At 47.6% G+C, this 11607-nt stretch overlaps 1 protein-coding gene across 1 annotated transcript; it reads left to right on the plus strand.

Annotated features, from left to right (window-relative positions):
* Nucleotides 1-4245: 4245 nt before the first annotated feature.
* On the plus strand, nt 4246-9063 carry LOC125509165. The gene is made up of 8 exons (XM_048674070.1): nt 4246-4419; nt 4560-5158; nt 5250-5417; nt 5496-5663; nt 5742-5927; nt 6006-6173; nt 6252-7902; nt 8205-9063. Coding segments are annotated over exons 1-8 (3504 nt in total). The 5' UTR covers nt 4246-4417; the 3' UTR covers nt 8767-9063.
* Nucleotides 9064-11607: the final 2544 nt, after the last annotated feature.

Consider the following 11607-nt stretch of genomic DNA (forward strand, 5'->3'; position numbering starts at 1 on the left):
CGCTAGGGCGGGGGGGTGCAGGTGCGCCCTGGTGCCTCGTGGGTACCTGGGTGGCCCCCTCTGGTATTTATTTTCTCCAATATTGTTTATATATTCCAAAATAATTCTCTGTACAATTTCAGCTCATTTGGAGATGTGCAAAAATAGGTATCTCTAACATAGCTTTTTCAGGTCCAGAATTCCGGCTGCCGACAATCTCCCTCTTTGTGTAAACCTTGCATAAAATGAGAGAAAAGGCATTCGAATTACTCCACAAAGTGTTATATTGGCATAAAACACTATAAATAATAGTAGGAAACATGATGCAAAATGGACGTATTAGTGGGCGCGCCCTGGTGCCTCGTGGGCACCTGGGTGGCCTCCTCTGGTATTTCTTTTCTCCAATATTTTATATATATTCCAAAATAATCCTTCGAAATTTCAGCTTCTTTGGAGTTGTGCAGCATAGGTATCTCTAACATAGCTTTTTTAGGTCCAGGATTCCAGTTGTCGGCAATCTCCCTCTTCATATAAATCTTGCAAATTAAGAGAGAAAAGACATTAGAATTACACCACAAAGTATTATATTGATCAAAACATCATAAAAAACAGTAGGAAAACATGATGCAAAATGGTCGTATCAAGGTCGCAAGCATCGTGACCCTAGACCTTCGTCGGGCTCTTCATCTTGTAGGTTTGTGGCCTCCTTTGTTTCTTGATACCTCCTTGTCTTGAACCACCCTGCCTCTTTAACCTTGGCGCGCACAACCCGTGTTCTCCCGCCGTAATCGATCAAGTGAGGGCGTGTATGGGCCTGCTTAGGCCCAAGTTCTTTATTAAGAAGCTAATTGCCACCATGATTCGGCCCACCACTGGCACAACATGCGTCGTTACATCATCGACTAGAATCAATAGTTTCTTTGCTACAAATCTGGAGCGGGCGGCGCTGCCTCGACCGCCCGTTCTTTGACCACAAAGTTTCTCACCCGTCGCCGCTAGATACAGAGTATCAAGCGAGAGGGAGCGAGATGGCTTTTTCTTCGATGTCGTCCGACGAACACCAAGAGCGCTCGGTGAGTCCGCCTTCACCGCCTCCACCACCCTTGACCAATCACCCATAGTGGGTAAGTGATTGGAAGAGCTATCTGGTCGCTACAACTAATTTGGAGCAGTTGGTGGAAGTTGGCTGCCTGTCGAAGCACACCTCCATTGCCTGGCTGGCGCCTCCTCACAAGTACAAGGTCCCTCGGCCATTGCTCTTTAATATGGTGGTGCACGTGGTATTCACTTACCGCGGGTTGAGCCTCCCGCTGAGTTCCTTCACCGGGGAGGGTCCTGACCCACTATTGGTTGCAGTTGCACCACCCGACTCTGAGTGGCGTGCTTCATTTGTCATGCATCACAACCCTCTACGGGTCCTTCCTTAGGATTCTCCCGCATTTTGACCTCTTCCAATATTTCTTTGAGGTGGTTCCTCGCCTGAAGGAGGGTAACGTCCCCTCTTGCGATAGGGCCATCATTCATCCTCACCCAGATTCCAATTATTTTGAGTTTGCGACCACCGCAGAGTCAACGTTGTGGGAATGGAGATGGTTCCCCCCTAGACATTCCCTGTGATTACCATGACACTGGGCTGCCCAAGTTCGCCAATGTGCCTTGTTGGTAAAGACCGAAGTGGGGCTCCAAGACATATTTCTCCCTAGAAACTGGCCTCGAGATAGATGTGGTTTTCCGGCTGCGGGGAAAAGGGCTCTGCAGCCTGCAGCTTCTGAAGACTTAGGTGGAGCAAAACGTCCATACCTTAGGATGGAGAGAGTCCCCCATGTTTGAGTACAAGGGAGTGGACGAACCCAACCGCCTGCTTTGACGGGAGATCACAGAGAGTAAATTTGAGCTCCGTATGCACCTGGTGACCATCCTTCCTCTCGGTGAGATCCATATGGGGGTCGGTATAGAACCCTACAGCTAGGCGAACCTGCGCCCTCTAGTAAGTTATGATGGCCTGATTTCTGTTTTTAACTTGTTGCGGAGAGCGATCCTAAGTCCTAACCCCTAGGGGCGTCTTTGTTTGTAGGACTTTCGGGACTTTATTTTGAATCCCCCAAAGCCTCACGGTTATGCAACAACGATGTATCTTGCCAACCATGCATGCATAACAGACCAGAGCTTTGGTACCATGGTGACTGGAACCCCTTTTGTCGTGGGAGGATCCGGGAAGAGGTCGGGGACGCCGCTAGCTGACCTCCCTTTGGTGAAAGCTGCAAAACTGCCTGTGGACGCCTCTAAGGATCCATCCATGGGGAGGTTCGATCCTCGAATCATGGGCACAAGCGTGCCTGGCCCTCCGGAGCCCTCGCTGGACGCGCAGGAGCCCCCAAGTGAGATGATAGCATCGAGCCTTTCAGAGGAGCCGGTCCAGGCACATGCCTCCGTGTCCCGAGTGATTCCTTGCTAGATGCCAAAGTCAAAGCCAATAAGGGACAACATATGTATCATGTTTTTTGCTCGTGGTTCTTTGCGGAGCTCTCGTCATGCGATGTCCTTATACTTCTTGTTTTTCATAGGTCGGTGCGTGCTCCAAAGAAGTTCGCATGCCGTCGTCCGCCTCCAGCACCAGCGATTTTGCTTCCTCTGAGGGAGTGGTCTTGTGATGATTCGGCCACTGAAGACCTGGCGGGCTCAAGTTTCCCTGTGGCTAGGAGCCGCACCAAGCCTCCGCCAGGGACTGGGGCCTCGCTTGAGGTCACGACATTGTTTCACGGGCTTGGTCCTGGTGCCGATATGGTAGTTGGCTATGCACCGCCTCCGGCTCCCGCGTCTTCGCACAACAGATGGTCAAGGAGCCCTTCTGCCCTAGCTCGCTTACGAGTTTCTCTTAGCGAGAGTGGTGTCCAGGCCCAGGTCCCGCGGGATACCTTGGGGGAGGCCGGTACCAAGGTAAGCATATTGCGTCCCCCTTAGTAGCCTCCGAGCCTCGGGTATATTATGTCATAACGTGCTTGAGGTTTTGATTGTTATTTCTGTTGTACCTTAGGTTCACCTTGCCCAAAGATCCAGCCTCGCCCCTCGGGTCGGCGAGCTTCTCCTATTAGTGGAAACGGAGCACATCCGGGTCTCCCAGCGGGAGCAATCTCTTGCGTGCCGTGTTTGTGAGTCCCTCCTGTTCTGCAATATTTTGAGCTTTGTCGAGCATCCATCTCTGTTTGAATGTGTTGGTTGTGTCCGGAAACAGCTGAAGAACACTTGCTTGAGATGAAAGGGCATCTCGATGCGGTTCGAAAGGAAATGAACCGCGCTCGTGATGTCGCTACTGCTAAGCTTACTGAGGCGCGTGCCCATCAGGAGCTGCTTCGTGGCGAAGGAGGGTCCTTGGATAGGAATCGACACATCATCGAGGACCTCTGCGCCCAATCGCGGAAAGAGAAAGTCGTTGAAGATCACCGAGGACCTCCGTTATCTTGAGGCCTGGCATTGGTTGTTGGCCTGCCCCGACTGCTTCTTTTCCTGTGGCGAAGTCGTTGGCGACATTCATCAGGGCCGCCACTGATGTAAGCTTGTCTTTCCCTGTCTTCTCGCCGAGCTTGTCTCTGAATAAGGGGCGTTGTGCTCTGCTCATGAATGCTTCGATGGCCATTTCATCGAAGATGTTGGACAGAGTGTTCTTCTTGAATCACCGTGCAACGTAGTCACAAATTGATTCTTTGTCCTCTTAAATGATATTGTGAAGGTCGGCATTTTTATATGCAGTTGGCCGATCCGGCAACAGGTTACAGGTGAACCTTTTTTTTTGTAAAATTACCCACAGTGGGAGTAACATAGGTAGTAACATCACACATATCTAGATAAAATAAATGATGTGGCAAGCAATAAATGAAAAAAATGGAGGAAAGTGATAATATAGTTAGTTACTAGTAGTATGAGTAACATCACACATTTTAATATAGTTAGTTACAGTAGTATAAGTAACATCCACAAGGCAAAATGAGTCTATAGCCTAATAAATAAAGTGTTGCATGTTACCACATATATGTTACTCCCCACTATAGAGGTAGTAACATATACTAGTAACATGTGCATGTTACTAGTCTATGTTATCACCCATTGTGGCCAGTCTAAGTAAACCACAGATAATCCAAGCCACCCATAGTCAACCTTCTCATTTCGGAAGATTCTAGAGCCCGTACGACCTGATTCGGTCAGACCGATCTTTCTCTACAGTACCGACCAAATCATGCGTCATAACGAAAGAAATCAGCTATCGTCACGGCGACGGAGCAACAATATCGCGGGAGTAATAGTACTACTGTACTACGAAACAACCCATGCGCATCTCCTTCCCAAACATAGGGGGAGGAGACCGCTCCAGTCTCCACCCTCTACCTCGCCTCCAGTCGCCAGACGCCGCCACCTCCGCCGCCTGCCGCCGCCCGTCTGCGGAATGTGAGTGCCCGTCCGGCGAAATCACCCGGCCCGTAGCGTGCGTGTACGCGCGTGTCGCGAACGCCGATATCTATCCATGGTTTGGTTCGTCCCCTTTCTATAGATTGGCTGACGAGGTGTCGATCTGGATTTGTACGCAGGGTCTGCGCCCCGACGGCGGGGGTGGAGGTGCTGCCGCCTCGCGGGGGTGTCTCCGCCCGGCGCTCCTGGCCGCCGAGCTGCGGCCGCGTCCCCGAGAACGGCGACGGCGAGAGGGGCGTCCAGGGCACGGCGGACGAGGCGGCCGGCCACGCGGGCGTTTCCTCTGCGGCGTGCAACGGCGGGCTCCCGCGCGAACCCCCTCAGCCGCAGCCGCCCGGCGACGGGGATGCACGTCCCTCGGATAGCCAGGCAGAGATCAGGGCGCTAGATGTGATGCCGCTGGCGTTCGCTGCCCCACGGAAATGTGCCGTTGCTCCTGCTAATGGTTCCATGGAAGATGGCGGTCGTATGGCCGATTCGTTGAATGTGGAGGGGCAATTGGTCAGGGATGAGGATGTTGTTATTGGCAATGGAGATGACAGTGTTGTGGGAAGCAGAGTGGACGACGGTGAATTGGAGAGGGAGGAGGACGAGAGCAGAAAGAAGAGGTGGTCGGCATCTGTCATGAATCCGCCTCCCAAGAGGAGAGCGGTCTCAGCCAAGCGCAGATTTCCGCCTGGCTGTGGGAGTGTTGCTGCTACCGGCATCGGCGTCAGAGGTAAGGAGGTGCTGGTATGCAGACGCACCAATCATTTTCACTAGTCGGTGTGCCTTAGCAGTGAATGCCTTGCTCACAATTCCAATTTCAGGTTGTGGTGTTTCTCCGATGTTGAAGCGAGATGATTCTAATCACGAAACAGAAAGCAAAAGAGAAGAGGTCGGAGGTGCCACCGAGGCACACAATCATATGCAAGAATCTCAAGTCGTCAATTATGTTGCTCCAGATGATTTTGCAGACCGTCCGCAAAATTATGTTGGTATGAAGACACGCCAATCATTTTTTGCTAGCTGGTGTGCCTTTGTAGTGTATGCCTTGCTCACGATTACACTTTCAGGTCATGGCGCTTCTCCGATTTTGAGGCGAGATAATTCTAATAATGAAACAGAAGGCAAAAGAGAAGAGGTCGGAGGTGCCACCGAGGCACACAATCATATGCAAGAATCTCAAGTCGTCAATTGTATCACTCCAGATGATTTTGCAGACCGTACGCGAAATTATGTTGGTATGAAGACATGCTAATCATTTTTCGCTTGTGGGTGTGCCTGTGTAGTGGATGCCTTGCTCACGATTACAATTTCAGGTCATGGTGCTTCTCCGATTTTGAGGCGGGATGATTCTAATCACGAAACGGAAGGCAAAAGAGAAGAGGTCGGAGGTGCCACCGAGGCACACAATCATATGCAAGAATCTCAAGTCGTCAATTGTGTCACTCCAGTCAATTGTGTCACTCCAGATGATTTTGTAGACCGTCCACGAAATTATGTTGGTATGAAGACATGCTAATCATTTTTCGCTTGTGGGTGTGCCTATGTAGTGGATGCCTTGCTCACGATTACAATTTCAGGTCATGGTGCTTCTCCGGTTTTGAGGCGAGATGATTCTAATCACGAAACGGAAGGCAAAAGAAAAGAGGTCGGAGGTGCCACCGGGGCACACAATCATACGCAAGAATCTCAAGTCATCAATTGTGTCGCTCCAGATGATTTTGCAGACCGCCCACGAAATTATGTTGGTATGAAGACATGCCAATCATTTTTCGCTTGTGGGTGTGCCTATATAGTGGATGCCTTGCTCACGATTACAATTTCAGGTCATGGTGCTTCTCCGATTTTGAGGCAAGATGATTCTAATGTGGATATGGAAGGCAAAATAGAAGAGGTTGGAGGAGCTACCGAGGCACACAATGAGAAGATCCAAGAATCTCAAGTCGTCAACGTTATTGTTCAAGATGGTTTTGCAAGAGGCCAACGCGGCCATGATAATCCGCTAAATGATGTTACAGACGACTCACCAAGACATAGTTTCTCAGAGCAGATGAATGGTAGAAGACTATTACGTGAAAGGAAGCGCGCACCACTAGTAGTGGGGAACACTGAGATTAGAAGCAGACGCGAAGGACGTGTGCATGATGGCACTCCGAGGACTCATCCGAGAGGCCCACTTAATGTGAAGAGAAAGGGCAAGAGTGCAGAGATTGTCAAGATCAATGTGACATTGGTAGATGATGCAGGGGTGATTGACGTGATACGCTCGGCATCCAAGTGTGGAGAGCATGTTGCGACCGATCAAATTGAAGATAAGGATGGTGTGGGCCTTAATACTAATAGGGTAATTATACAAGCATTGATGGCTCCAGACAGATGCCCTTGGACGCAACGAAAGAAATCTATTGCCAGTGTTCCTAAATCGCTTGGTCCTAGGAAAAATGTGAAGAAAAAGGTTGCTACTCCAAGGAAAGAATTGCACTCCAAAGTTACCCCTTCTACACCGGCTAGGCGCAAGGCAAGAGAGGGCGGAGAAGATTCCTCCTCAAAAGATGATGAGAAACCTTTGGCACTACTTGCGCATGAAAGAAATAATAAATCATGCGTCAACATCTCTCGATGTCCTCCTTCCGACGAGGTGAGTGTTCATAAGATTGATGAGAGAAGTCGATTGAGCGATCCAAAGGATGTACCACTTGTAGCGGGGGTTGTTGATGTAAAAACCAAATGTGAAGGAAGCTTGCAAGAAGGTACTCCGAGGAACCATGTGAGAGCTCTTGTTAATGTGAAGACAAAGGGCAAGAAACCAGATAATGTCAAGGTGAATGTGACATTGTTAGATGATAGGCGGGTCTTTGAAGATGACAAGACGAGAAACCAAATTTCAAGAACTCGGAGAGGAGTGGCGCGCTCCTCAAATATTAAAAACGTGAAGAAAGGCATGTTTGCTCATAAGCGCGATGGCATCGACAAGGACTCTGGGAATAAGTTCACAAAGGAGTCTAAGTGTGGGGATCATCTTCAGACTGATCAAATTAAAGAAAATGATAATGTCGGCCTTGTTACCAACAAGATGACTGTATTAGCATTGATGGCTCCTGACAAATGCCTGTGGACAGAAGGGAAGAGGTCTATTGTTGGTGTTTCTCAGTCTCTCACTTGTAGGAATAATAACTCTCTTACCGTTCGTGAAGGCCTTTGTTTGTCTGACATATCTCAAGGAAAAGAGAGCATTCCCATATGTGTGATCAACACAATTGATGGCGTGCTGCCAACGCCATTTAAGTACATCACCAAAGTCATATATCCGCCCTCATATGCAAAAGCACCTTCAATAGGCTGTGACTGCACTAATGGTTGCTCGGACTCTAGTGAATGTGCTTGTGCTGTGAAAAATGGAGGGGAGATCCCATTCAATTTGAATAGCGCAATTGTTTATACAAAGCCTCTCATATATGAGTGTGGCCCATCATGCAGGTAGGGTGTTCAGTAACTTACAAAACACAATAGCATAACCTAGCTAGGCAAGAATAACCCATTAATATTTTATTTTTAATGTTTGACAACATGTTCTTATTGCCAGCCCAATGTTATACTAGTTCTGGCATGGTAAGTTTAGATTGGTAAGTCCAGATGGCAGTGAAATGTGGGAAACTGTCTCGTACAGCCGAAGCCTGCTTACCTGGAAGTTGGTTTTGACAAAAAGTTATTTGTTCACATTAGACAATTTAGGTTAAACTGAAATGGTGAGCTAACCAAATTGTCAAAACTGCATGCAGGTGCCCACCAACATGCCACAATAGGGTGAGCCAGCACGGCCCCAAAGTTCCACTGGAAATATTCAAGACTGGGAAGACAGGTTGGGGTGTAAGATCCCTCAGTTTTATCCCTTCAGGTAGTTTCGTATGTGAGTATGTAGGTGAGGTATTGCAAGAGACAGAAGCTGAGAGGACAGAAAATGATGAGTACCTTTTTGATATTGGTCGTGACGATGACGATGACGATGACGATGATGACGATGAAGAAAAAGATTCACAATCTTCTAAATCCGAGATGACAGCGGAGGGCTTGGGCTATACAATAGATGCTGCAAAGTGTGGTAATGTTGGAAGATTCATCAACCATAGCTGCACTCCAAACATGCATGCACAGGATGTTCTCTGGGACCATGATGATAAGAGGATGCCGCATGTTATGCTTTTCGCCGAAAAGAATATCCGTCCGCTACAAGAGCTTACTTACGATTATAATTATAACATAGGTAATGTGCGCAAGAATGGCAAGGTGAAGGAGAAGAAATGCTTCTGCGGTTCGTCGAAGTGCCGCCTCAGGCTTTACTAAGGTATTGGTGACTGATGATGGTAATGTTCATATTTCGGCGGAATGCAGTCCTGTCAGCGCAGTGCTCCTTGGTCTTACTCTCCCGGTCACCTTGCAATTGTCGATGGCTTGTGATGTTTTTTTCTTGCTACCCTAGGGTTGAATTAGTACTGCTTTTTAAAGAGCTGCATTAGCTCATTCTGCTGTTAGCTTTATGTTCAGAACCGAACCTGTACTGGGTACATGAGTTCTGGCTGTAGCTTTTCTCTGTCACAAATTTTACATAATCAAGCATTGTTGCTGTCCTTTTAAGCATTATTCCAGACACTGCGCAAGCAGGAGCTAAGTGCACTGGGCTGCCCTTTTAAGCATTCTTGCTGTGCTGCCTTTCTTTCCAAATAGATAGATTCCCAGTTCTGAATCCGACACTTAAATTGGACAATCCCAGTTCTATTGTCAGTTTTGAAACAAAAAGTATTTACTTGACAGTCTCATAACAGCACCCAAACGAATCCCCATCCTTGGTAAAATACTGCTTTGATCTTCCAGGGCAGCATGGATGGTCAGTACACCATTTATCAGCGCACGCTCAGCGAGCCATAGTAGTATCTCATTTGTTCATCTGAACTGGTTGTGAGAAGCCTGCATAAATTCTTTAGCACGCTGAGATGAAATGTCAGTTTTATGGTCATGAAGAAGTAAATCACATTTTTTTTATAGAAGTAAATCACATTTGGCATGTGGTAGATGGGGCAAGCAAGACTACTCATTTCCAGTGGCCACAGCTTCAGCTAAACGCTCTGGACTAGCCCTAACAAAACTATTTCAACTGTGACATTTCTGACAAAAGATGATCAAACTTATGCCATTAGAATCCATCACCAGAATATCTTGGTTCTTTATGGTGCTAAGGGGAAAATCCAATTCATTATTTCTCTTCTCCCCGCACAAAGGCGGCTAGGGTTTCTCTATTCTCCAGCAAGACCATCGTTCTCGACCTGCTCAGGACGTCATCTAGGCGTGGGACTGCCCTCTTCATCAGGTGTGTACTCTCTTGTTGTGTAGCTCTTTGTTCATGACTCCCAATAACGATGTTGAGGTGGCGTTGACATCGTGGCAATGTCATAAGCCCCGACAGTGTTTGCATCGATACCGGCGGTAGGCTGATGGCATGGTCCCATGGGGCAGCTGGATATATTGGGCGATGCCATGGTGCCGATGGCGGCGAACAGAATAATCAAGCATAGTGTTGGATCTGGGCGAGCGTCAATGTAGTATATTAGTGCCTCCTCTCTTCGTCAAAGCTCAAATGCGTGTTCTTTCTTCCTGTTGGTGATTCTGCGGCAGATCTTCAACAGCTTGTTCACAGGCCCTGCCTGACATTGTTCAAGCATGCGTTTTGTCCCGCCTCTTGCGACATGTTTCTACTATGGTTCATGTAGTCCATGGTGGCGTGTGTTATTGCTGAAGTTCCGGTCTTTGCAACTGATCAATCCTGACGACGGTTACTCGGGCGGTAAGTTTGAGGATTTTCTTCGCGGGTAGAAGATGAACTTGAGAGACTTTTGGGACTACGATGTGGAAACTGCTGCTATCTTTATTTTTCAAGATAGATTGAATAACCAAGGAATGGGCCTATCCCTGCACACCCAAAAGAGACAATTAGAATATTAGACAGTTCTATTCCAGTCCTAAAACTAAGATATGTTCACTTACCAAAAGAGCACCAAAACGAATCATACTGTGTTCCCCATCCTTGGTAGCCTACTGTATTTGATCTTCCAGGGCCATCATGTAGATGTAGATCATGACTCCCTCTCTGAATGCTCGGGACAAGTTTATCATCACCGCGCTCTTAGTAGCATCTCATTTTGTCCATCTGGACAGGCTGCGAGAAGACCGTGTACTTCCGTCAACACTGATTCTTGAGATTAAAAGTTAGTTTGATGGCCATGAAGTGGTAAGGTTACTTTAAGCTGACAAAAGGTAATGCTCCAAACTAGAACCTAGTACCAGAATTCATCTACAGATTTACCAGAATCTCTTAAAGAGTTAAGTCCACAAAGAATGCTGCAGCTTCCTTTTTCAAGAATGGTATGGTCAGCTTCACCCAAGTTGATGAGGAAGAATGGTATGGCTGCATGCATCACTCTGATGCAGAGGCCGGGTGTGACCCTCCTCTTTTTTTTAAAAAAAAAAGCTTCATCCAAGTTGATGAGGAAGAAAATAGAATCCATCAGTCCCCAATGGAGACGAGAGTGGCAGACAACTTACTCCCATTACAAAATGACACTTGCTTCTGCATGTGCTGGTCCAAATAAGAGCAGAAATCCTGGCCTAAACCAAACAACACCATGTGAAACAAGGCTGTTCTCATCTACTGATTTCAACATCACTACTCTGAAATTTACATCAGTTCCATCGTTTTGTCCAGGAAATCCAATTTTGCCCTCATTCAAGATATCACACTTTTCCCACAAAACACAAGCAAAATATTCCAGCGATCAAGACTGGGAAGTAACTTTTACCCTGTATATAGGATCAATGGCTACCCCCGCAGAAACAAAAGGGAGCAGCACTGGAAATTTCAACTGGAAGCAAATTTGGAAGTTTTGGGGTCCCAATAAGTTCAAAATGTTTGTGTGGCGCCTTGCTCACAACAGTTTGGCAAACAGGATGAAGATTCAGAGGTTGAGTGTGGAATTGGAGACAGCCTGCCCGGTGTGTCATCGGTTGAATGAAGACGGCGCATTCTCCTTAAATGTAAGAAGGTAAAAGAACGTTGGAGCAGGCTGGCGTTAGGTGATCTTTGGGAAGTCTTGTTGCAGCATAACTCCGCCCATGAGATGCTTGGTGAATTGT

The sequence above is a fragment of the Triticum urartu genome, chromosome 5 (assembly GCF_003073215.2).
Source record: "Triticum urartu cultivar G1812 chromosome 5, Tu2.1, whole genome shotgun sequence".
NCBI classification, from domain to species: Eukaryota; Viridiplantae; Streptophyta; class Magnoliopsida; order Poales; family Poaceae; genus Triticum; species Triticum urartu.